The following is a 24,751-nucleotide window of genomic DNA, read 5'->3' on the forward strand; positions in this document are numbered from 1 at the left end:
GTTACTAACTGTAAAGAATAAGTTACTACACATTCAATAGCATTGTGTGTGTCGAGATACAACTCGTAAGCAATAAATAAAACATTTCAATAAAGTAATCAAATGACTTACTTTATTATGTTTGTAAATTCTCTTAGAAAATTATAATTACAAAATGGTCCTTAATGTCGTAAAAATAAACATTTATGCCAACGTCTTTATAAATATGAAAGTTAAACAATTTGTATTTGAATGTATTTATGTAAATGCTTTTAAACTATTAATATCCAGTATAGGAACATGTGAAATCTTTTACAGTTGGCTGAAAATAAGCCAGATTCTTGCTCGATGCTGACGATCTTTAACAAATTATTTTTTTCACAATAAAAAAATTCAAGCATTTGTTCACATTCTTTCTCTTGATTTAGATTATTTTCAGCATTTATAGTTCACGATGTTTACCGATTTTACGTTATTAAATTTTTGCTCATTTTGTGAAATGGATAAAAATGTGCATAATTTGTGAAATACAGTCGATGTAAGATTTAGGGAATTTTGGCAATATTCTGCAAAACTTACGATATTTTTGGCAATTTGCACAGTGATATTTCTGCATTGTTGCAGTAAATTCGTCCATATTTTATATGTATTTTAGAGAGCTTTTGTTTTAAGCCCTGGTCACACTATGCGATTTCCAGCTGCGCAGGCGACTGCAACCGTGACGGCTGTTCCCGTTAACTAGTGATCCCCCATCGAAAACCGGCGCGACTGCAACCGCAACTAGAAACAAAAAGTTTGTTCTACTCGTGCCGATTGCAAACGTGCATCCAATCAGCAAACGCCGTTGTGCCACGTTATATGTTGACAACATTGAAAATAGTTCGTCCTCGTGGCGGAATCGAGATCGATTGAGCTCATTCGGGCTCACGAATACCTGCGGGATTTTAATTCTTCGTTTTATCGAATATTTTATCTTTTTGTGTATTCGCGCCCACTATATCAAAATAATTGCCTTTTTTTATTTTATTCATTCCAGAAAAGGAACTGCTTACCATTTTAATAAGAAAAGTGGCTAAAATTCCGTAAATACTATGAAGTAGAACGTAAAATGTCGGTAAACTCGCGGAAGTAGTCAAAAACAAGCTACTGTAATTTTATTGGTTTATTATAGGGTCACGTGTTCCGAGTTGCAACGTCAACAAACCATGTGTGACCACGATAAGACACGCGCGACTCGCGCTTGTTGCGGTTGCAGTCGGAGTCGCGCGGCTGGAAATCGCATAGTGTGACCAGGGCTTTAAACAACCACTCACCACACCGGGAAATAGTTATTCACTTACTTCGAACCGATTACGATGTGCAGATAAAGAAAACAAACGTTTTAGAACTCCTTCGAAGTTCTTCATTGGGCTTTGTAACGATTCCCCAAAGGTTCTTAATAACAGCTTTTGGAATAAAATTTAAATGTAAGTTCAAAAACATAAAGGCACGTTGCGCCTGCTCAAAGAGTCACCCTACTGGGATTTGACTCCACGAACAGCTAAACTGTGTTGTCAATCAGCATCACTCGGAAGGAGTTCGAAAATGTCCGTTTTCTTTTTCTTTATTTGCACACCGTAACCAGTTCAGAGTACATGATTAGCTTTTGTTTTGTTTTGTTTTGTTTTCCTTCATTATTATTTTGTAATATCTTATTTTGAAGATTTTGTTGTGAGTACTTACATTTTTTCTACATACGCTTAAGCCCTAATCTAACATTTAGTGTAACGTGTATGTAATAAACATAATTAATATTTTGTACATTCTAATGAAGTAATTTTCAAGTAAGAAGACAATACCAAAATCTTTGCCTAACATTTTTTAAGTCATAATTCAGCCAGTGAAACAAATGTTGATATTTAATTTGAAAATATAAAGTGGCAATCTTACAAAATAGGTAATTCAAAATTAGCCTAATTTATGAAATACACTTGATATGATGCTTTCACAAAATGAGCAACATTCCTGGATTTGGCATGACATAAAAATAATAAATACTAAGGAAAAGAATTTTTCCCCTTCTTTTCTGCTATTCATTTTCCATATCTCTTATGTGGGTTTGACCAGATCCACAGCAGAGATGACTGGGCGATAAGGACGGGCTTGACATACCTAGGACAGACCGGCCACAAAAAATTCCCATAGTCGCTTGCTCGGATTCGATTTTGAGGCATCGGCCTTACTGCCCCCACCGTCTCGACCGTGTGGTCGACGGCATTTTATATTACAAATACTACTCCAACAGATTAAGATGTATTGAAATCTTATGTGAAATTTTTTCATCAGAAATACATAACTTTGTGAGGACCCGAATGGGGGTCGACTGGGAGGACCGAATGTGGGTTATCAGTCGAGAAATTAAAGATCTCCTTTTCAGACGCAAATAGGAGGAATTGAATGTCTCGATTGAACAATGGAAGTTTTTTTTTACTATTTAAACTATAGAAAAGACTAAAGTCTAGGAAAACGCGGCTGGAGAGGAGTCGTATTTAGTCACGACGTTGACCTCTCCCGCACCCTCCATCGGGTTTCGAATTGTCACCAGGTGACCAATGGAGAGGTGACTTTGGACGAAAAACTTTTAAAACCGCGACTTTCAAGGGCATTCAGGGTTCTTGGTTCTTAGTTCAGAGAGCTCCGCTCGTGGATTTTTGCTGCTGTTCGACAACCGAAGCTCGGACAACGTTTCGGGATTTGTCTTCGACATCCACTTCCGGCAAGTTTCCCCAGGTACGAAATTCCCCGTTGACGAAAATCATCGCTTCGAGTTGTGCCGTGCGCCCCAGGGCCGATGCTCTTTACATCACCTTCGCCAGAAGAAAAGTTCGTCTGAACAATTGAACTTTTTGTACGGGCCGATTCCCCCTCTGGATAGGCCTTACTCCGAATTTTACGAGTAGTTGTAAGCGCCATTTTTATATCTAATAAACGGTTTACGATAGAAACCGGCCTCGGTGAGTCTTTCCACTCCCATACGACAGTGTCGACCGCTCGATTGTAGTGACATCTTTTCACCCAGTCGGCTAACCTCACGACTTTCAGAAAGTAATTCAACAAGCCAAAGAAATTAAAGCTAATTTTTCTATAAATTATATAATTGTAATTGAATAGATTTTTAATATTTATTTTTGAAATAATTAGACAGAATAATTTATTTTAGCATAAAGACATACTAAAATAAATATATGTTAACCTTTTTTTCAATTTATGTAAATTATAGAAAATGAGAGTCTTCAGAATGTTGAAAATACAAATATAGAATGTACCTTATGTAAAGATATAATGGAAGCTTTGGAAACTAAATTAAAAGATAAAAGTACAGAGGTAAGATAGACTAACATTAAATTTTAATATAATTTGTAATGCTAAAATTTTACACGAAATATTTTCCCGAAGGAATTTATTTAATTCCCGTATCAAAGTAAACTTTTAACGGTTTGTGCAAAACGAGTGGGTCAAAGAAAGGCCAAACTTATGGATTTGAAGCCGAAGAAATATTCTACGGTTTAAAAAAAGATTGTCGCGACAATACGTATGAATTTATAAATTTTCAAAAAATTTCTTAGATAATACATTAAAAGTGTTCTCAAATTTTGTCCCTTTCGTGCACATTAGGAATTAAGTCTCACGGTGGAGTCAACCTTTCTTACGTATTGTTCCAGCAACCTTTTCGATCGTGACATCACCAGAGGGAAGATTTTAACATTTTACATATCCAGGCGGAAGAGTAGCCTCTAAAGAAAGTTTGACTTCTTCACGAAACTTAATTCCTATCGTGCGAAAGGGACAAAGTTTCAGGACACGTCTGTTTGATATATTTTTTAAAAACTTCTAAGTTCAGAAATTTTTATATTATTTTAATTGCAGCAACACTTGCAACAGTTTTTTATTATGGCAGCATTTATATTGATAAATGCTGCTGTTTAGTTTATACCTTAGTATTTATACCAAAATAAGATAATATGGAATGTCAACTACCATGCAATAAATGTTTTTCAGCATAATTTTGTAAGATTGGGTTAATAAGCTTCTGTTAAAAAAAAACAAATATGGTCTAACAAATAGAGTGATACTTCTGACTTGTGAAAGTCAATCGTATCTCATTATAATTTGGCCTTTTTCCCTTACTGTAGCTGTATTTGTTACTTATTACTGTAGGGAAAAAGAATTATACGAAACTAAAGCGTGTGTTGATATAGTAAATTGTCTATGAACTGGCAACATCCACGCAAGATGGCTGGAAACAAGAAGAGATCTGTTTTTAGTTGCGCGCCAAGTTATGGATGTGTGAAGAAGGGCGCGTATAGTCTTAGATTAGAATAAAGTTTAATTCTAATGGTTCGTCATGGTTCTAACAGTTACCGATGTTTTGCTAATTATACACTATTTCAGACATTAGTTTTATATATTTCTATCATTTCTGCAGCTTTTAAAGCACTTCTAAAATATTATAATTTTAAATCCTTCATTTCGCAACCAAAAATGTTACATACAAAAATTTTAATGCAATTTCTAAAATTGAGACCATATTATTGCCAATGAAAATAAACTGCGGGGATACTATAGATTGCACCCTATGGAATTTCGGGACTTTGAGTAAATACTTGAACTCGGAGGACCGAGACGAGTTCAACGATACCCTACTTTTGGACCGGAGGCGAAATATAAGAAAGTTGTCATACTTTTTTAATGCTATCGTGCAGACGACACCGCCATGTTGCGGTAAAGTCTGCAAACCATTAAAAAAGAGCATTGTGAAAGGCGAGAAATCGTAAATACGATAACTTTCTTATTTTTCGTCTCCGGTTCAAAAGGAGGGTATCGTCGAACTCGTCTCGGTCCCCCGAGTACAAACATATACTCAAAGTCCCGAAATTCCATAGGGAGCAATCTATAGTACACCCTAAAAGACTTGTAATTTTGTCGGCACGAAATGAAATCTTGTTAAAACAATTTATTAGCCAGAGTGAAAAATTTTAAAGAAATCTTCCTTTTTAGCAAAACATTATGTTAGATTCAATTTTTTCCCATACATTAGCAAGGTGTTGTGAGAATGTTTAATCACTTCCAATTTATAAAACAAAGACGACCAGAGAAAGATTGATAATGTTTTCTCCACGTAAGTGATATTATTGGTATTTTCAGAAATAGCTAAGAATTTAGCCATTTCTCACCAGGTGATTAAACGCTAAGTAAAATTTATTCTGGCCGAGCCATAGCTAATAGATCGCTCTTGGCCTGGTTTTGCCGTGCAAAATTCGTAGCCTAATTCGACACTATGCCGAGAGCTCCAATTATTATTGGAATGGCTTTGCCATTTTTGGCTCTTTTCTGTCAGTTATGTCGGGTATTACATTCCGAACGATGTTCGGTTTGGATTCAAAAGTCCCGTATTTTAACACAACATTCTTTGACTCTCTCAGTTTTGGCTAACACAAAAACCAAGTTCCAACAGCTCGTTGCAATCTCTTATCGTATTTGAAAAGGGTCGATCAAATATCGAATTTTGCTATAACGAGTAAGCTTCGCGGTCCAATTTCGTCTTTCTACGTAATTAGACATCTTTCAACTTGTGTAATTTGGTCTTCGGGTGAAAGGGGATTAGGTTATTGACTGGTGGTAATATTAATCACATTTTTTTTAATTAAGCGAGTAGTCTAGAGCAGGGGTCGGCAACCTCGAGCGGCGTCGTGTCCAACGTAAGTTAGTGTTATTCCGAGTGCCGACGCGATTCTACCGAGTTTATTATATATGTTATCAAAATTAGTCCGGTTATAACGAACTCGAAAAATGTATAATTTTGAAGTTAAGTTGTCGATTGAATTATGTTCTCGCGTGTGAAGCGCTCGCGTAAGACGGAGCTTAAATGCATGCGCTGTAATAGAAATATACAAACAAGAGATTCGTCTTTAACGTACCACGGCCTTGGCCGAACTACGACTCGCATTTAAACGTATAATTAATTAAAATACACTTTTTACTACATTCCTATTCGATCGGAGTGCCACCGAAAATCGTCCCGCGTGCCATAGGTTGCCGACCCCTGGTCTAGAGGAATGCGAAAGAAAAGATTAATAAATGAAATTTTTGTATAAATAGGACGAAATCAGGGCCGCTTTAGACACCGTCTGTTCGTTATTACCCGGAACTTACGCCAAAAAGTGTCAAGAATTTATCGATAAATATACCGAAACTATCGTCACACTTTTAGTTCAAAATATTAAACCGAGAATGATCTGCTCGCTTCTAAACATTTGTCCTTGTAAGTATTAAATCGTTTAAGATCGACGTCGATTATTTGGAACGAGTAATGAAACTTTTATTTCGTTTTTAGCCGAGAATTTGGAATGCACACTTTGCCAATACTTCTTGCACTTTTTACAAGAACGACTCATGTCGAATTCTACCGAGGTAAAGTCAGTTTCAAAATTACAAATTCTATTCGAATCACATTCGTTTAGGGTTTTATAGCGCAGTAAACAATTTAATTCGTAAGAATCAAATTAAAATACAGTACTTCAAAATGGTGTTAGATAGGAAATAATTATAAGTGACCTTCCTGTATAACCCATTTTAGACTCTGCAGACGAAACGATTCTTATTTTCAAAATACTAAAATATCAATTTTTAAACATTTATTTAAAATAATACTAAAAATCGATATTAATTGATTAATTTCCCTATTTTTCGAACAGTAGACGAGTACGGGGTTATCTGTACAAATGAAGTCTTAGCACTTGCCCAGTTAATTAAACGGGCAATCGGACCCGTCTGCATCACTCTGGCAGACCAGATCACAGCAAGGGCGTCGCCAGGGGGAGGGGCAGAGGGGCAGTTGCCCTCCCCTAGAAATTCGAAAAAGTTATTTAAAGGCTAAGTTTTAATTAAAATAATCTTCTTAGGCTTCTTGTAAGTTAAAGAAAATGTTTTATTTGAGATATTTCTTTTCCGGTACATAGTGAATGATTAAAACTTCACGAATCGTTTCTATTTTACCTACATACAATTCGTATCCTCTATCAATTTACATCGTCTTGCCCCCGTGGCCCATTGGCTGGCGTCGTCTTTGGATCACAGCTTATTTCGACAAGGAAATCCGAAAATTACAATTACGTAATTATTGCGTAGTCGTTTTTATTCGGTGGCAACCGCCAGTCCGTTTCTAATTTCCCGTATCAAAGTAAACTTTTAAATACCTTCAAAATATGAATATAATCCGCAAGTAGAATAAGAATCATTTCTTGCGGGCAAGAATCCATTTTAATGAACTGGCAACGAACTTTATATAGGCTTTTCATTATCGGAAATCGTACACAAATATTATAATCGGCTCGATGTTTTACGAATTTTTAAATAAGGATATTATTGAGGGGCCGTGTGGCCTAGGCCTACGTTGCTTTCAAACCGAGAACGGGAAAATTTCCCTTTTAAACAATATCCGAATCGGTCAAATGTTTTCGAGTCGCGTAATTTCGTATTTTGCTACCTTTCCGTCTACCGGCCGAAGAGAGGGCCTTTATTCGTGCCCCGTGCCAGTGCGGCCGGGTGGGCAATGGCACCCGTCGGGGCGGGACGTGGCCAGAATTTTCCGGGTTACGACCAAATTTCTCTCTAACCGTCTGGGAATTAAATTTTACAAGTTAGAAAGACCTTTCGAAAACAATTGAAATAATTGCGAGCGTATAGGAATAGGTACGGAGTGCCCGAACCACTCTTACGGCTCTTCCGGGAAATTCGCCTCGGACGATTTTCTCTTGTATTTATTTATATTTTTATTATCAAAAACATACGCTGGCCGTTGTACGGCACAAAATTCTAATATTGGGATTTCGGTCACGGCGTTTCTTTCGTATAATTAGTAGACAACGGCCAAATTATTTGTTTTTTCAGTGGGAAATTAAGAACCTGGCGGAGAAAGTCTGCTCTTACCTTCCCGAGAGTTTATCTTCCGAGTGCCGCGCCTTCGTGGACGAATACGGCGACGCCATGGTGGTTCTTCTGGCCCAAGAGATCGATCCCAGCGTTGTCTGTCCCCTGTTCAAACTGTGCCCGTCGGGTGAGGCCGCTCTCCCTTCTTTCCGCCGCAATTTTACCTTTAAAAACAATAATAATAAAACGGTTATTCTTTCAGTCGGGCGACAGGCCAAGACAGAACTGGACACCTGCGACGTGTGCCGAGCCGTCGTCGATTATCTGGACGGGTTGTTGGAAGACAACGGAGTGGATCGGGAGATCAGCGACTTGGCCAGTCGAGTCTGTCGGCTTCTGCCCGCTTCTTCCCGACAAGAGGTACGTTTAACCGTCGAGAAAATCCGTTAATTGTTCTTCCTCGTCATTTTTACCGGAAGGAAAAAGGCGGCGTAGTTTGGCACCGAGCCTGACCCCGGCCCGCCTTTGTCTCTCCGTATTGTTTTACGGAGGTGGGCGACGGTCCCTTACCGGACGCGGAATCGTCGGGTGTCGACCCGCCTAAAAGACCATGGTACTTAACCGCTCCGCCCTTCGGTATCCGGGTCGGGTGTAGGGCACCCCGCTCGAAAAGGCGGGAAAAGACCCGAGAGGAGGGGAAAAAGGTCCAACGGGTACCGCTTACGGGCGGGAAGTGCGGTTAATTTCCGAAGAACGGAGGCCCTCCGCCGACGGTTACCCAAGGATTTGAGTAATACCCGGACGACGACCGGAATCTGGAAGAAGCGCGGCGGCCTAGAGGAAAAGGGCCAAAGGAAAACGGCCGGAATTCGGGCCTCCCGGGGAATGACGAAATGTGGAAGGGGACCGGGCTCTGCCATATTCGACGGAGGCGGGCTTCCTTTCGCTCCGGGTTCGATCCGTCCTTTTCTTTTCTTTCAGTGCGTATCCATCGTGGAGCTGTACGGACCCACCATCCTGAAGACCATCGGCACCCTGGCCGACGGCCGACGGGTGTGTCAGGTGAGTGTGGTCCATTTCTTTACCCGTCCTTCTCTCGCCTCTGTTCTGCCGGGTTTGACCCTTCCTCTTCTTTCAGTCTGTCGACCTGTGTCCCCGGGCGCCGGGGGCGGCCCATCTGCTGGGAGCCGAGAAGTGCACCTTCGGTCCAGACTACTGGTGCAAGAGCCCGGCCCACGCCGCCGCCTGCCAGGTGAGTGCCGCGGATCTTTCTCCCCTCCAAAGCTCCTTCGTTTCGTTCATTGGTTTGTTTTTGTCCGACAGGCGGAAGAGTTCTGCCGAAGAAAAGTCTGGAAGAATTGACAGAAGACTACTTAAAGCGCGTGGCCCGGTCGTCCGGGCGTTTAATTCTCCTTTTTGATTTTCTAACGGCGCCTTTAGACGGGCGTCTTGTGGTCTCATCGGCCAATATTTTAATAGATAAATAAACGAATTTTGTAATTACGGAAGGTCCGGCTCTCTCCTTTCGCCGCCCGCTTCTCGTCCCGGATGGAGGGTCCGGCGATACCCTCGTCCTTCAAAGAAAGAAAACGCCGAGAGGAAGATGGAAGTTTACGGTTTTCTTTCCGGCTGGGCGGGAGTCGTCTTAAACGATACCGCCCTTCCTCCACCACGAAAATTTCCCACTTCCGGCCTGTGAGCCCGCGCCCATTCCTATACCGTCGAAGGAAAACACCGTCCACCGAGAAGAAAAAATTTGTCCGGTGGGACAAATCTTTTCTTATCGGTCGAACAGCCGCCGGAAGTGGAAAACTCGGAGTTCTTCGCTCCGGCTTCCGTCCCTCCCCGGCCAAAAAATGGAAGTCTCGCTGTGGAATTAAATTTTCCGGATGCCCATTTGTCGGGCGTGGTCGGGGTCCTTTGTAACTTCTAATGCGTACGTAATTTTCCGCTCTGTTATTTTATTGGAGTGTGGATTAGGCAGACGAGTCTGTACCGGCCCGGATCTTTCCCGTTGTTTCTGACGGTCGGGAAACGGCATGGAAGAAGTTCTTTATAGTCCAGTAGGCCATTCAATCCGAGCGCCTTTCTTCCTGGCCCAAGTTTTAACGGTCACCCACGACGTGGCCATTCCATGTCCACGTCGTGGGTGCTTAAGTCCGGTGTTATAATAATTCGTATTCTCATCTGTAACATTAGGGAGGTCGAGGCCGAAGTTTTAAACGCGAAAACGTGTCCTACGTTGTCGGACGTTGGCGCTTGGAATGCCGCTTTCCTGTAAGACTAGAAGTTTGACAATGGCGTTTGGAAAGTCAGCGGAATCGTGCTCGACATTCCAAACGCCATTGTCAAACTTCTAGTCTTACAGGAAAGCGGCGCTCAACGTCCGACAACGTAGGACACGTTTTCGCGTTTAAAACTTCGGCCTCGACCTCGCTATTGCTCGGTCGCCAGTGGTCGTTTTCTATATTGCAGTGGGAGAACGAAACCTCCGACGCACTCCACATCCCGATACCGCTAAAGTATGGCCGGGCAGGAAAATCTTGCCGGTGCGTGGCTGGTTTCGAGTGTACGAGAGCTTTGTTTTAACGCAACTAACCAGAACGGAGCGTACCGTTTGTCGTTAACAAATTGTTAAAACCCATTTCTTTACCCACGTATCTTATTACCTATCGAAATTATATAGTTTCTACCGCTTCCTTTACCGGCATTCTTTCTTTTTCTGATTATTTTAAGTTTACCGAGTGGTCGGTCGGGCCTTTGTGCCGTTAAACACCTACTAAAACTCATTTCTAATATTAACTAAACGATACCGTATGGGTAACGTTTAACGTACCCATTAACGTATATTTTCCAGTTTTTCAAATAGCCTAATGGCCGATATTTGCAAATAGTAATCCCGACAAAGGTAAAGTTTTCCGTCTTAGGTGGGATCCGCACGGAGGTCGACCGTCTCCTAAATTGGAATGCGCGGAACCAATTTCCACATTACAATAAATTATTCTAACATATGAAATACTAACGGATGAGCCCGGCGTTACTGGGGCAAAAAATAACAGCAAAGATTAACACTTACAAGTTAGCTAACCCAAGCAATAAAATGTGTATTTTTGTTTGGAACGTGACATTTTCCTTTCTCGTAAAACCAGCTCGAACTAAACGATTTTATTTTCCGATATCGTGTTTAAATACTTTTTGCCGCGAGAAAGTCGACCAACGTGGTGGTACTCCATTATATATTCGTAAAGATAAACTACCGAGCCGTCCCGAACTCTCTCGCACTAAGCGATACATTGATATTATCGCTACGACTTTAAGCGTATTTTGACAGTAAGGCAGGCTCTCCATATGGCTACGTTCGATGCCCCCATTCGGCAGAGCTGGATCGACGTAACGGCGTACAATGGAAGAGCGCTTAATATAATAGTTGGACAGTGGCACCAGTAAGCAGCTTAAGTGACCACAGTTATATTTTTATGGAGAATGAAGAATCGGCCCAGTTTGTCATCAATCGGGCCGATTGGCCGCTTTTCAATGGCAAAATGAGAGATACGATGGATGTGAAGGACCTCAATAATGCCAAGAACAGGGAAGAGGCAGAAAGAGCGATAACGGCATTTCGTAACAGTCGAGTATCCAGTACGGGTCTGTAATGACACTATACCGAGAAAGGGAAAGAAGAGTCCGTTGGTGGGCTAAAGAACTGGGAGAGTTGCGAAGGGAAAATAATCGGCTACGCCGACGATATCGGCGGATACGAGATGAAGAGGAGAGAATACCTCGAGCATTGTAAGAAGTATAAGAACGTATCGAGGATAATAAACTCAAGTCCTGGAAAGAGTTCTGCGCTCGGAGCTCTAGCAAGCCATGGAGCTATTTATACAAAGCTTGTGCGGGAAAACTAAAGCTGCCGCAATACCTAACGGCGCTAAAAGAGGACGATGAGTACACCGAAGGACTCGAAAACACGGTAGATACACTTATGAATGTGTTCTTCCCTAACGATGACCCGGCATCAGACTCCCTAGCAAAGGGATATAAGGAACACAACCACCATCCCTTACACCCCAGTAACAAACCCTGTATTCACGGAACAGAAGTAAATAATGCAATCCGACGGCTGCGGCCGGGGAAGGCATCGGGAAGAGATGGCATTGTGGCTGAAATTGTACATAAAGTATGGGAGTCGAATCCCCAGTATATACAAGAAATCTATTTGTGCCTCGGGTTTGGACTATTTCCAGCAATATGGAAAGAGGTGAAATTGGTCATTATACCGAAAGACGATAAACTCGACGAGAGTGGCAAAGAGAAATAGGTCCCTGAGCCTACTGTCAACTCTCGGGAAGGTATTAGACTTTCTAAAAAACTAAAGAGTGTTACAACATTTAGAAAAGAGAAATTTCCTAAGCCCGAAACAATACGGGTTCCTCCCAAATAAACCAACGGAGGATATAATACGTAAAGTGATAGAAACGATAAACACCACATTAGAAAAGAACAGGTATTGTTGCGCAATAAGCTAGGACGAATGTCCGAGCTGATTGCGCAACAGTACTTGTTCAGTTCAGGCCCCCTGAACAATACTTGTTCGGGGGCCTTTGACCATGCGTGGTGGTCCCTGATTCTAAACACCCTAAGAAGAGCGGAGTGTCCCAGGAACATATATTATGTGGTTAAGGACTATTTAAATGAGAGGAGAATACTGTACAGTGCGGGTGGCTCGAACATCGGTAAAATCCTGAACAGGGTGCCCGCAAGGCTCCAATTTGGAGCCGCTATTTTGGAATATAGTATATGACAACAGGAATGAACGGGGACAACTTGAAAATGGACAAAGGAGAAGGCGTTCACGAATTCGCGTATGCCGACGACACGATCGTCGTATTCGGCTCGAATTCGAGAAGACCAATTGAGAATAAAAGTAATCATATGCTTGGACTTATATCAGAAAGGAGAAAAGAGTTGAAGCTCTATTTTAATTCCAGAAAGACCAAGGCCATAGTGTTCTCCAGAGGAGCAACTCCTGATCTTTATAAAAGAACACCGACGATCAAAATGGATGGCCAAAGCATAAAAGTAGAGAGAGAGAGAGAACTTACTTGGCGTAGTATTAGATCATCGCCTACCGTGCCACGGCAATGAGAACGGCATGCACAAATATCTTTAATGCACTGGCAAGAGTAGCAAGATCGACACGGGGCCTCAATTCAGAGGCTATAAGCACCATATACGAAGGGTACTCCTCAGCAGAAAAGGGGTGCATTAGAAGAAAGCTATTAAGTGCCCAAAGACCAGCACCATTAAGAAGAATGACGAAGGCGTTTCGTACAACATCAACTGAAGCGCTGTTGGTCATCGCGGCTAGAACCGCTTATCAACTTAATCCTCAAAGAGAGGACAATGAAGTACATGCGCAGGAAAGGACTTCCCACTGACATTGGTGGAGTTACCTTCAATGGAAATTAATACGAACTTAAACCAAGAGCAACTATGCCTCCAAGACCTTATGAGAGAGGAGCTATTAAGATAGCCGAAGATAATGAAAGTGCAGCGATAAACATACACTGACGGCTCAAAAGTGGACAATAGGGTAGCTGCGTCCTACCTAGTGACGGTAAAGGAGAAGTGATATATCAAGGACAGTACAGGCTGGATGACAGTCGCTCGGTCTACCAGGCCGAACTTTACGCCATTTTAATGGCAGTGAGGTGGGTATCTCCACCCAACTGGCTGGCTCAATAATAATAAATACAGATAGTATAGCCGCAATTCAGACACTGCAGCAATTTAATGACACTAGTCATTAAATTGCTGCAGTGTCTGAAATCTTTTCACTTCCATGGCAATTTAATGACACTAGTCATTAAATTGCCATGGAAGTGAAAAGAGTAATCAGAGAAAATAACGTCAACATCAAAGTGAGATGGGTCAAGGCTCGTGTGGGAATTGAGGGCAATGGAGAGCGGATGCCCTGGCAAAGGGGGCCACTAACATATGAGTGATAGCTCATTTTATTACATATACAATAAGATCCCAGTTTCTTACATAAAAAGGCTGTTAAGAGAGGGAACTATAGAAAACTGGCAGGAAGAATGGACTTAGTGATAAAGGGAGGCATACCTATTGGTTTCTCCCAAGTATAGAGGAGAAAGTGGAGGAGTTAAAGTGGATACCAATAGACTTTCTAAGTACACAACTATACTCAAATCATTACAATACCAAAGAGTATCTTAAGAAAATCGGAAAAGAAGAAAACATCAATTGTAACTGTAGAGAAGATGTACAAAATCCACATCATTTACTAAACACATTCCTGTTGTATGAACGGGAAAGGGTGCAACTGCACTTATTAACAAAAGAGGCTTTAAACACATCAAGCACTGATCTCTACGCGTTAATTCGAAACAAAGACCTTAAGCAAGAATTGAGAAGCTTCACGCGCAGATTGTTTCGTGAGGAGTGAGGAGCGAGTTGCTCCACACACTACTGTGGCAAGTAGCCACAAATCTGTAAGACAAGATGCCTATTGCAATAATTGTCATAATACTTTGCTGTACGTAGAATAGAGGGCAAGATTTAAAGTCAATGTAATAAAGTAAACGTTCCCTTGTGGTGCTGTTAGCGGGACAAGGGAGACTGATCCCTGTAAGGGGAAATGATGTTTATCCAATGAAAAAAAAAATCACGCCGTACGAATGGAATCCGTACTGGTCGAAAAATCCCTATGAATTTTTCGGATTGTGGTCCGTCCGGATACGTCGATCCCCGTCCCTCACCGCCCGGCCGCCTCATTGCGGGCCTGGCCGAACCCATAATGGGCTTGCTAAAAAGAGACTCACTTAATGCCCACAGGGTGGAAGAGTTTTTTAAAAAAATCACGCCGTATGTAGGGCTAAAGATGATAGGTGAAAATATGCCGCGTGCCGATTGGCTGTCACGGAATGGCCAGGCGAAAATATGCATTGTCTCGGTACTCTGGCCAAAATACTGGAAGGCGATTTTCCTGGAAATCGCGCCAAGTGGAGAGTCAACATAACGTACGTCTAAGCATTAATGTCAATTTCTTCCGCAACGCCGTTTCGCCCGATCCGTTGGTCCGTGGATTCTAGTGGCGCAACTCTCTATTCCTGCCGTGTTAAAATTTCACTGCCTCTTTCTCCCGCCCATGGTACCGTTCGATGGCTTTTCTGCTACATTTCCGTGGCTGTTTACGTACAGTACGTAGGGACTTTAATATGTAAACATCTAAACAAATTTATTGTTTTGTAATATTTTTTCAAATGTATTAATAGATCTTAACTTTTCAAATACAATATCTTGGAATAACAATAGATAATAAACTCCTCTGGACATCACAGATAGAACAAATAAAGAATAAAGTAGGTAACTTATTCCAAGTGATTGCCAAGGTAGCGAAAAGAGAATGGGCAGGAATGGGAAAGCATTAATACAAATTTATAAAGGTGTCATCGTACCAATTGTCACGTATGGTGCACAAGTATGGGAGAAAAGAGTAAATCTAATACACACAAAAAGAAAAATAATTAGTCTCCAAAGAAAAATTTTACTAAGAATTACGGGTGCATATAGCGCTACATCTAACGACGCTTTATGTGTAATGGCCGGACCGCTACCGTTGGATCTGGAAGTGAATAAAAGAAGAGACACCAGAAATATAATTAAACAGAATATAAATTCCCACGATATCCTCAGAAACGGAGACATAATAGAACAGAAACTAAAAGTGCATCAACATCTGAAAAGATTCGAATGGAAACGTATCAAAATCACACAATACAATAAATCACACCCTCACAGAGTATATACGGACGGTTCGAGAAGTTCGACGGGAGTGGGTGCCGCCGCCATCTATTTTACAAGAACACGTGAGCAATATCACAAAAAATTTAAACTAGATAACAGATGTAATAGTTACCAAGCAGAGTCGGTTGCAATCCACCAGGCAATAAAGTGGATCGATACGAACAAGAAGAATCTACAAATACTAGTATGCACGGATAGCGAATCGATACTAAAGGCACTTAATGACCCAAACAATACGCACGAACTTATAAACAGTATTAGACAAAACATAATAATTGGAATAAATAAGATACAACTTAGTTGGATTAAAGCCCATATGGGAAACATTGACAACGAGAAGGCGGATAACTTGGCAAAGGAGGCCAGTGAGTTAACACTAAAGGAAATACGCGGTAAGCTGTCAGAGCAATACGTAAAAAGAGAAATAAAAAATAAATATCTAATCATTTGGCAAAAAAGATGGGAAGAGTCGAGAACGGGCAGAGAACTATTTGAATATCTACAGGATATAAACCAAAGAGTTACGAATAGTTACTTTATTATACACCATAAAAATGCAAGATTTCTGACAGGACACGGAGATTTTGCAGACTACCGCAGAAGATTTAATCGTGGGAGTGACGGTCTGTGCGAAAACTGCGGAACCGAGGAAACCCCGACACACAGACTAATGGACTGTATCAGATACGAATTACCAAGACAATCTAATGCCGATATGCAATAAAGGATATCGATGGCCAGTACGAAAACGAATCTCGATCGATAATGAGCGTATCTACCATCATTTTAATGAATTTATTAAAATAAGCTATAAAAATAGAATATAGAAAAAAATAATATATATATATATATATATATATTCACATAAGTAAATAACGGCTCGCTAATTTATGCTGGGAAACCTCTATAATCGAAATTATCTCGATAAAAACTAGCTCTTCCTAAGGGATGAATACGGTCCGTGAATGTTTCCGTTGTAGCAGTTAGGGTAGTACAAATTGGTAACGGGTCTTTAGTGTTCGCATTCGATGCCGAGTTTAGGACATTCCATTTCACTACCATCCTTTTTATACGTTAATTCTCGGTGCTTTCCTCGGGATTGCCGAACTCTATATATAAAATAGGTCCAAAAGTTCGGTGAAATACATAATATCTGCAACGGGACTTTCGCCTCTCTACCGTAACACGTAGGTGATTTCTACACTAATTCAAACTGCCTAGGACGCTTTCCGCAAATGTACATAACTAAATCATTTGAACGACATAAATGCCAAATTGTTCACCTCTTCGACATCAACAGTACGAGACGGTGCTAATATATTTCGTAGCAGACTTTAGACTATAGTGATATACTCCGCACTGCTCGCTTAAGTAAATTAAATCATCAAAACCACCCGTACCACGTAGGTGCCTTATCTAACGTATTCCTATCAACTATTGGAATAGTTTCGGGATAATAATATCGCGGCTACGTCCGCACGTATGTATCGAAACCCTCGCAAAGCAAGATGCGAAGCAAGGTCATTGAATAAAGTTGGAGTACCAACCTCCCGACGAACTGTTAGGAAGGATGGACTACTCCATTTAAGAAGATCTTAACCGCTTTCTCGAAGATGGCAATTAATTTTGCAGGAAAAATTAAGTATAGAAAACATAGACTATATATAGTAAGCTATACACCAGCGCTGGCCAATCTTTTCGGGAAGTGGGTCAAATTATGTTCATTAATTTTTTTAGTACTAGTTCTTGGGTCACTAAGTGGTGTCATTTGGAAAGGGGGAAGATGGTTAAAAACTACTGATTTTTGCTCATGCCCCGATGCCTGCATCGGCTTTTAGACTGATTTTTTTTTTTTAATGTAAATTCGACATTAGATATATCTACTTTATTTTTTAAATATTTTTGATTGTCTGTTCTCTCTTTTATGATATAAAAAATAAGCTTATAAAAATCAACGCGTGGGTCAATGTCTGATCCGCGGGTCATAGGTTCGCCACCACTGTTATACACAGTATATATGTATGTATATATAATATATATACATATATAAAATTATTCTATAAAAAAATCAACTGTCCTAGCGACAGATCCCCATAGCAGTAAGATGACTTAAAATAAGTGGCTCGGAATAATAATAAGAACAGTGCTACTATATTAAAACAAATGAATCTTTATTGCGAGTGGAATATTTTCCTCTCGCTTTTAGTCGTAATTACCGCATTCTTTACTTCTGTAAAAACACGCGGTCTGATTATAATGTACTGTACGAACGAATAACTTTAGCCGCGAATGCATTCTACCACCCTCGGCAGCCCGGTTAACCGAATCGTCTAAGACAGAGTTCACAATGTCGAAAAAGTATTTTAATCGCAAATGATTTATATTTTATATTTAACTATTACATAAATGTGTACATATACAATATACAAAACAGTATGTTAAGAACGTACAGTACGTAGGATGTTTTTTCGACCCTCGATGGTCCACGAGTGTAAATACAAAATGAATTTATTACCAAAAGTTAGGTTACGTTTCGACGTAATCGCCGTGACGATCGAGGCATTCGTCTAACTGCGGACGAGCTTTTCCGTCCCCTCGTCGTAGAACGTTGCCGCCGACGACTCGAGACGGACCCTAACGTCGTTTCGAAGACGGTCGTTAGTCTCGAACCTCCGCCCTTTCAGCCACTTTTTCTGTCGGGGAAAGAAGTGGAAGTCGCTCGGCGCTAAATCGGGACTACGTCTGGGTGTTTAAAGACGGCGAAGACTTCCACCTCTTTCCCGAACCGAAAACGTGGCTAGCGGGGCAGAAGTTCGAGACTAACGACCGTCTTCGAAACGAGGTCGTTAGGGCCACGTCGACGCACTAGCGGCACCGTTCTACGACGAGAAGACGGGAAAGCTCGTCCGCAGATAAGACAAATGCCTCGAACGTCACGGCGATTACGTCGAAACGTAACCACATCTGTACCTAACTTTTGATAATAAATTCATTTTCTCATTTACACTCGTCTTTGATTTACGGCTCGAAAAAAGTCCCGCTAACCGAAATAAACGTAACACGATTCCAGTTGTAATTATATAAAATTTAAATGATAAAGCATTAACATTTTTTACACGTTTTAATACTTTGATTTTACTCGTCTAACAAAGAATTTAATGTACAGTACATAGAATTTATTTTACGGCATAAAGAACATTTGTTTCGGTTTTCACGGTTTGAATATTTGGTGTTCGATAGGCGACATTTTTACTTATTTTCTTAAAATATAATCAAATTTCATTTTATTATTAAAAGACTCGGTTTAGCTCGGTGATTTAAGCGAATAAATAATACGTCGTGGATAAAAACATTTTTACACACATTTTAACTATAATTTACAATTCCGTTAAATCTCCACGCGGAATTCTCGTTACGCGCGGTGCTCGTTACGCCAGGTTCCACTGTATAGTCAGAGTTTAAACACGCGTGTTAAGGCAAGCGAGCGCATAAACGCCGACAAAAATATTCAAGTATTTAAGTGCACGAGAAAGAACAGTTTTTTAATATCGGTACGTATCGTTGTATCAGAAACAGTATGCGTAGCATATACGATTAAATTACGGGGCATATATACAGTATGTTATTTATATTTTCGGCCGTAAAAACCTCTTTGAATTCTAAATAGCAAACAGATTGGACGAGACACTTTAAACGGAACGTGAAAACGGCGATTAATTACTAATTCGTCAAATACGACGTGGCCGGATGTTGCGGACGGAGGTGGGTTTAGGCGGCGAGAGTCCGAATGTCGAGTTACCCGGGCGATTCGCTAGCCACTTCCAAAGGTGGGAAATGCGCTGGATGTTCTCGCGTATATATCATCCGCGATCTAAGCGACTAATAAAAATCGATACGGGGTTTTGTCCGCTTCGCAGTTGCGGAAGTGTAATTTTCCAAACGACTTTGCCGTTTTCCGTACACGATTTATAAAATAAATTAGCCTAAGCCGCCGCGAAGCGGTCGAGATGGTAAATGGCGTCGTTAACGCCAGAATACGGAATAACTTCTCGCGCTTTAAAGCGGCCGGCAAATCGCCTTCGTAACGCGACCTTTGAACTTAAACGCCGTTGTCGTTAACCGTTTCCCGTTACGACTGTCCTACGGTTCTTGTCGAACGAATGAATAAGTCGGGAAAAGTTTATGCCGTAAACTTAATTCCGACAATAAGACAGAAGTTCGATAACATTAGTACGTACGGCCCTAAGTGACGATCGACGATTTAACCGGATTAGGGTTGGCTAACGGATATTGTTCGGCATTTTACGACCGTCCTCCTCTCCGTTCCCGTTTTCACCGTCTTTATTTCGCGCCCACGGTCGAAATTCGTCCCCCGGAAGAGTATTCGAACCGATCCTTTTAGTTTTAAAATATTTCCTACGTAATTAATTCTTTCGGAATATCGAAGGCGGGACTTTACGTTTTCGTAAATTTGGTTATTGACCTCGGCGTTCGTTATTTATAAGTAAATATAATGGATGTCCTATTTGAAGGGTGCGGGCGTTGTAAAAATGCCCGTCGATGAAAGCGTCGCTTCTCGTTTACGGTTCTGACGTAACTTTGGAATTGTAGAAGTTCGTAGCCAGAAAAGATTCTAGAATCGTTTTTTAGAGAGAACAAATACCGACTTTTAAGTCTGTTTATATTGTATTTTCTCGTGACTCCTGCTTATATTCTTACGAGTTAGAGCCTTCTGTTCTAAACACTATCGTATTTAATTGTATTATTGTAATTGTTTGCGGGTGAATTTTAATAAAACTTTGTTTTCTCCGAACTAACTGTCGTTATTGTGCCAAATTTTTAGACACCGGTATAAAGTCCTACTAATAAGCAACGTCCGCGTAGACAATTACAATAGTACAATTAGAAATAAAGACGGTAAGGCAATTTTAATTAACTATCGTATTTATTTTTATGGAAAACTGCGTCTGTCTAGAACTTTAAGTTTGCTATTACTTAAAACGAAAGTATTACCAATTAAGCATTCATAATTTATAAGGGGCCGTCCATAAATTACGTCCGCGTTTCCTTGAAATTTTTACTCCCCCTCCCCCCCTCTTGTCCAAGTTTCGGTTACTCTCGTTCTAAAATCTTCCGTTAGGAGATTTTATAAAAAATTTTCTACAATCTTAATAATTATAAAATGGCAAAAGACTCGATTTTGAGGGTAGATACGAGTTTAATTTAAACACGAGCATAATTTAATGGCATCGATGCCTCTTAAGGAGGATGTTCGCGTGCGGCGCGGCGAGGAAAAGCGCTGTCGCAAACCCGTCTTCCGCTTACATTTCGGCGCTGGCGTCGAGTATTCGAGATGGCGAACGATACCGACGCCGCCGCTATCCACGTGTTTACAAATTTTATTGTACGGCTCGCTTTAGCTAGAAGATTGTGGATTAGAGATTTTCGTGGATCGAGAAAGAACTGGTGTACAAAATAGGCTTATTCCTCGATAAAGAATACTATTTCGAGTAAGATTCGGTCGTTTCGTTCTTCGAATTAAATAATATATAATTATTTGTGTTAAATTTATTATCCTTTCCTCTTTATTTTGATGTTTGTTATCTCGGTTAACCGCGTCGAACTTTCTGCCATTAAAACACCACGCGATTGTACTTTCCGACGCGACTACCGGACGAACTGTTATTGGCTGATAGAAACGCGTCTTGCCGTAAAGGATAGAATTCGACCGACTTTTGCGCCACGAGAGAAGCGACACGAAATGGACTTCCGCGGCGAGAAAAAGTGGCGTCATTCTGCCGCTTTTCCTCGTCGCGCCGCACGAGTGCATCCCCCTTTACCATTCTGGGGTGGAGGCGGAGCGCCGTCTTTCGGACCGAATCGCCTTCCGCGATTCCCATTTAAACTAATAAATTCTCTCGCCGGTGACTCGGCTGCCGCCAACGGGTCTCCGCACATTTACCGAAACGTTAACAGAAACGAGCAATTATTTATTGTGACGTGGTCTCAATGTCGGAATGCAATTTTTAATTTCTTTCATTTAAAATATATTCTCTCCGCCTCAAATTATTATTGTAGTGTTCCGCCCCCGAAACATCGTACTTCTCCGTTAACGATAGAGTGGTGTGGGGGAGTTTCGATTGGAAATAATGTGAATTCCGGTTTGCCTACGAAGTTCGCGTATAGTTAATCCGCCCGTACGGTTTTTATATCTGGTCTCGTCTTTCGTATATAACTCGGTTCTCGAGATTCGAGAAAGACGGAATTTACAGGTGTACAATTTGAAAAACTGCAGCCTAATTATTAATTCTACTTCCTTTTTGTTCGATTAAATACAAATTTCTTTTTCGCAGCGCGACTTTCCTCCGTAACCATTCGACGCATTAATCGGAAAATACAGCGACCGATGGACTGACTTTTACGGTGTATTTTTAATTAGAAACGAAAATGTATGCGGCGCCATCTGTTATCGGATGGTGTTATAAAAAATCTCGTTATTACGAAATAGCAAAAAAAACTTAATTTTGAGTTTTAAAAAAATTTCTAAATGTTGATTAAGTCCGGAGATACGACGGGCGACCTCCGTATCTCCCCGTTGCCTCGACCTTTAATCGGCAAAATTCAATAGCATCTACGTCCCTTATATAGGAACCACCGTGCCCATCCCCTTACGAAACATTAACCGAAACAGACACCGTACATATTGGGCTTTTTTTAGGTTGACTAGTGTCAAAACCGGAGGGTCGACGGTGACGCGGTTACGCCGTTACTCCGGAAACGTTACTTAAAACCAGCGGAAAAGTAGCGAGATAGTAAAGGTGGAGACGGGGGCCGTACCCTCTCGTCTTATATCGCAATAGCGGGAAAGTAAAAGTCGTCGCTTTAAAATTCCCGAGTAAATATTTCAACGACGACGGCACCAATAAACCTTCAGCCGTTTAAATGTAATAGAGAAACGACCGAAGACCGTTAGCCCGGCACGGATAAAATTTCGGGGATAAAAGTAATTCTCTTCTTCCGCCCGAAATATCCGATCCCGGGCTGGTTGCCATTAAGTTTATCCCGGAAGGCGGCGCTGTAGTACGACGGAGCCCGAAGAAATCGAAGGGCCCGTCCTTTTTCGGTGCCGCCGGCGGGGGAAGCGCGGAGAGAGGGGGAGGAAAGACGGCCTAATTGAAAAAGCGGCGGCGGGATCGATGAAGGTACGTGACTCCGGCCCGAGTTTCGCGGAATCGCCGCGCTATTCCCCCGTGGGACCCGAACCGCTTCGTGGTTGGCTCCCGTCAGGCCCGGATTTCCTTCGTCTCGCTGGCCATGTCGGTGGCGTTCCTGCTGACCCTGGTCCTCCTCCCGTGCTGTCGGGCCCGTGAGTAGTCTCTCCTCTCCTCTCCTCTGCCCGTCTTCTTCCTCGCCGTCGCCGTTTGTTTTGGCCTCGGTCTCCATAGATACCGATGGCTACTGCGGTCGGCGGGTCGAAGGATTCCGTCCGCGCTCACCCGCTCCGTCTTTCAGCTTCGCTGCCGTCCAGAAGAGTCCGACAGGCGGTGCTTCTGTCCAGGAGGTTGGAGTGCTACGCCTGTTCGGTCGACTTCACCCGGACCCCCTTCTCGGCCAACGACAGCTGCCTGATGCCTCCGTCCGAGTCCAACAGAAAGTCCCCCAAGAAGGACGCGCTGACCAGATGCAGTCCCAAGGCCGCCTTCTGCCAGGTGAGTTCTTTCTCTCCGCCTCTGCCGTCCACTTCCGGTCCATCCAATCTCTCTCTTTCGCAGGCGGAAGTGACCAAAGTGATGGGAGTGCTGACCGGATTCGACCGTCGGTGCGCCGACGACTGCGCCGAAGCCTGCTTCGACCGGGCCCTGGGCATCCCCCGACAGGTGTGCACCTTTTGCTGTTCCGACGACGCCTCCTGCGGCACCGACAAATTGGGCCGGCGGGCCGCCTCCTCCCGACCGCTTTCCTCCTTCCTGCTGCTCCTGCTGCTGTCGTCGGCCGTCCTCCGTCTACTGTGAGCTTCTGGCAATAAACGGCGGTTTTGCCTTTCGATCGAAAACCCATTTGTTTTACTCGGAACCTATTTACTCGTTACACGATTTGGCTCTTAACTCCCTCCGTCCGTCCGACACGCGATCCTTAAAAGTGCCGCAACTTCCACCCCGGCGCCTTCATTCGGCGTCGGTTCCCCGGGGAGTGATGAAGCGGATTCTAGACGCGGTTGGGATCCTTCTCTGGCTGTCCGCCGGAGCCAGTGGCGGTAAGTGACCCTTCGGGCGCGTCCGCGGTGCGGATGGGCTTTTTCCAACCTGTGGCAATTGCAGCGCAAAACTCCAGACGGAGCAACGACAAGTTCCCCAAGATCGAGTGTCACACCTGCTTCCTGGATCTGACGGCCGAGAGGTTCAACGGCACTCACGACTGCTTCCTCCCGCAGAGGTCCAAGGACAGGATGACCACTTGTCGCGCCAAGTACTGCATGGTAAATATCCGGCCGCCACTCCGCCGCCGCCGGTGACGCCCGAGTTAAAAGGGGAAATTCTTTGCAGGCCGAGCTGACCACCATCATGGGAGTGCTGGCGGGATTCGACAGGAGATGCGCCGACCGGTGTCGAGAGATGTGCGTGGAGAGGGGAGTGGGCATCCGGAAGGAAGTGTGCACCGTCTGCTGCCAGAAAGAACCCTCCCGCCCTTCCGCCTCCGACTACTGGTACGAGAAGAGCAAGAAGAAGAAGAAGAACCAACCGGTGTTCGAGTATTACACTTGCGGAACCGAAAAACTCTTCGGCGCTTCCGGACTGGTCGTCCCTCGGCCTTTACTCCTCTTTCTCTCCATCCTCCCGCTCGGCGTCTGAGCGGAAACGTCGACCGAGACGCTTCCCCCAGCCGAACCTCCCAGGTTTTCTGGATTGTCCTGCGCTTTTCCTCTATTTCTTCCGACGACACGCGGCAGAGCGCAACTCGACCCACGAAACGAAAGACGGTTCGCGACATCTTCCGGTCGGGGCGCGAATAACGGCGCGCGACGGGGACGCGTTCCGCC

At 42.6% G+C, this 24,751-nt stretch overlaps 3 protein-coding genes across 7 annotated transcripts in view; all 3 read left to right on the top strand.

The window, feature by feature from the left end:
- The window catches only part of Sap-r (Saposin-related), a 115,541-nt gene extending 106,151 nt beyond the window's left edge, over window positions 1-9,390 (top strand). For 2 of the 4 annotated variants that reach the window (XM_067275448.1, XM_067275450.1), the window contains 7 exons: window positions 3,239-3,342; window positions 6,118-6,280; window positions 6,353-6,429; window positions 7,909-8,307; window positions 8,869-8,949; window positions 9,026-9,139; window positions 9,211-9,390. In XM_067275448.1, coding sequence (XP_067131549.1) covers window positions 3,239-3,342; window positions 6,118-6,280; window positions 6,353-6,429; window positions 7,909-8,307; window positions 8,869-8,949; window positions 9,026-9,139; window positions 9,211-9,249 — 977 coding nt within the window. In that variant the 3' untranslated portion in view covers window positions 9,250-9,390. The remainder of the gene's footprint in view (window positions 1-3,238; window positions 3,343-6,117; window positions 6,281-6,352; window positions 6,430-7,908; window positions 8,308-8,868; window positions 8,950-9,025; window positions 9,140-9,210) is intronic. The other 2 variants (XM_067275449.1, XM_067275451.1) reach the window with 2 other exon arrangements.
- A 13,563-nt stretch (window positions 9,391-22,953) lies between these two features.
- On the top strand, window positions 22,954-23,767 carry LOC136979371 (uncharacterized). Of its 2 annotated transcripts, XM_067275313.1 has the most exons (3): window positions 22,954-23,080; window positions 23,227-23,423; window positions 23,487-23,767. In XM_067275313.1, exons 1-3 carry the CDS (start codon window positions 23,029-23,031, stop codon window positions 23,724-23,726), a joined length of 489 nt encoding a protein of 162 aa, XP_067131414.1. In that variant the 5' UTR covers window positions 22,954-23,028; the 3' UTR covers window positions 23,727-23,767. The 2 variants fall into 2 exon arrangements, with proteins under 2 accessions (XP_067131414.1, XP_067131413.1); XM_067275312.1 differs by lacking the exon at window positions 22,954-23,080 and having other exon boundaries at window positions 23,116-23,423.
- Window positions 23,768-23,847: 80 nt separating this feature from the next.
- LOC136979372 (uncharacterized) lies at window positions 23,848-24,563 on the top strand. The gene is made up of 2 exons (XM_067275314.1): window positions 23,848-24,190; window positions 24,258-24,563. The coding sequence occupies exons 1-2, from the start codon at window positions 24,002-24,004 to the stop codon at window positions 24,561-24,563; spliced, it is 495 nt and encodes a 164-aa protein (XP_067131415.1). The 5' UTR covers window positions 23,848-24,001.
- Window positions 24,564-24,751: the final 188 nt, after the last annotated feature.

The sequence above is a fragment of the Centruroides vittatus genome, unplaced genomic scaffold (genome assembly GCF_030686945.1).
Source record: "Centruroides vittatus isolate TY-2023 unplaced genomic scaffold, ASM3068694v2 contig_620, whole genome shotgun sequence".
Lineage (NCBI taxonomy): Eukaryota > Metazoa > Arthropoda > Arachnida > Scorpiones > Buthidae > Centruroides > Centruroides vittatus.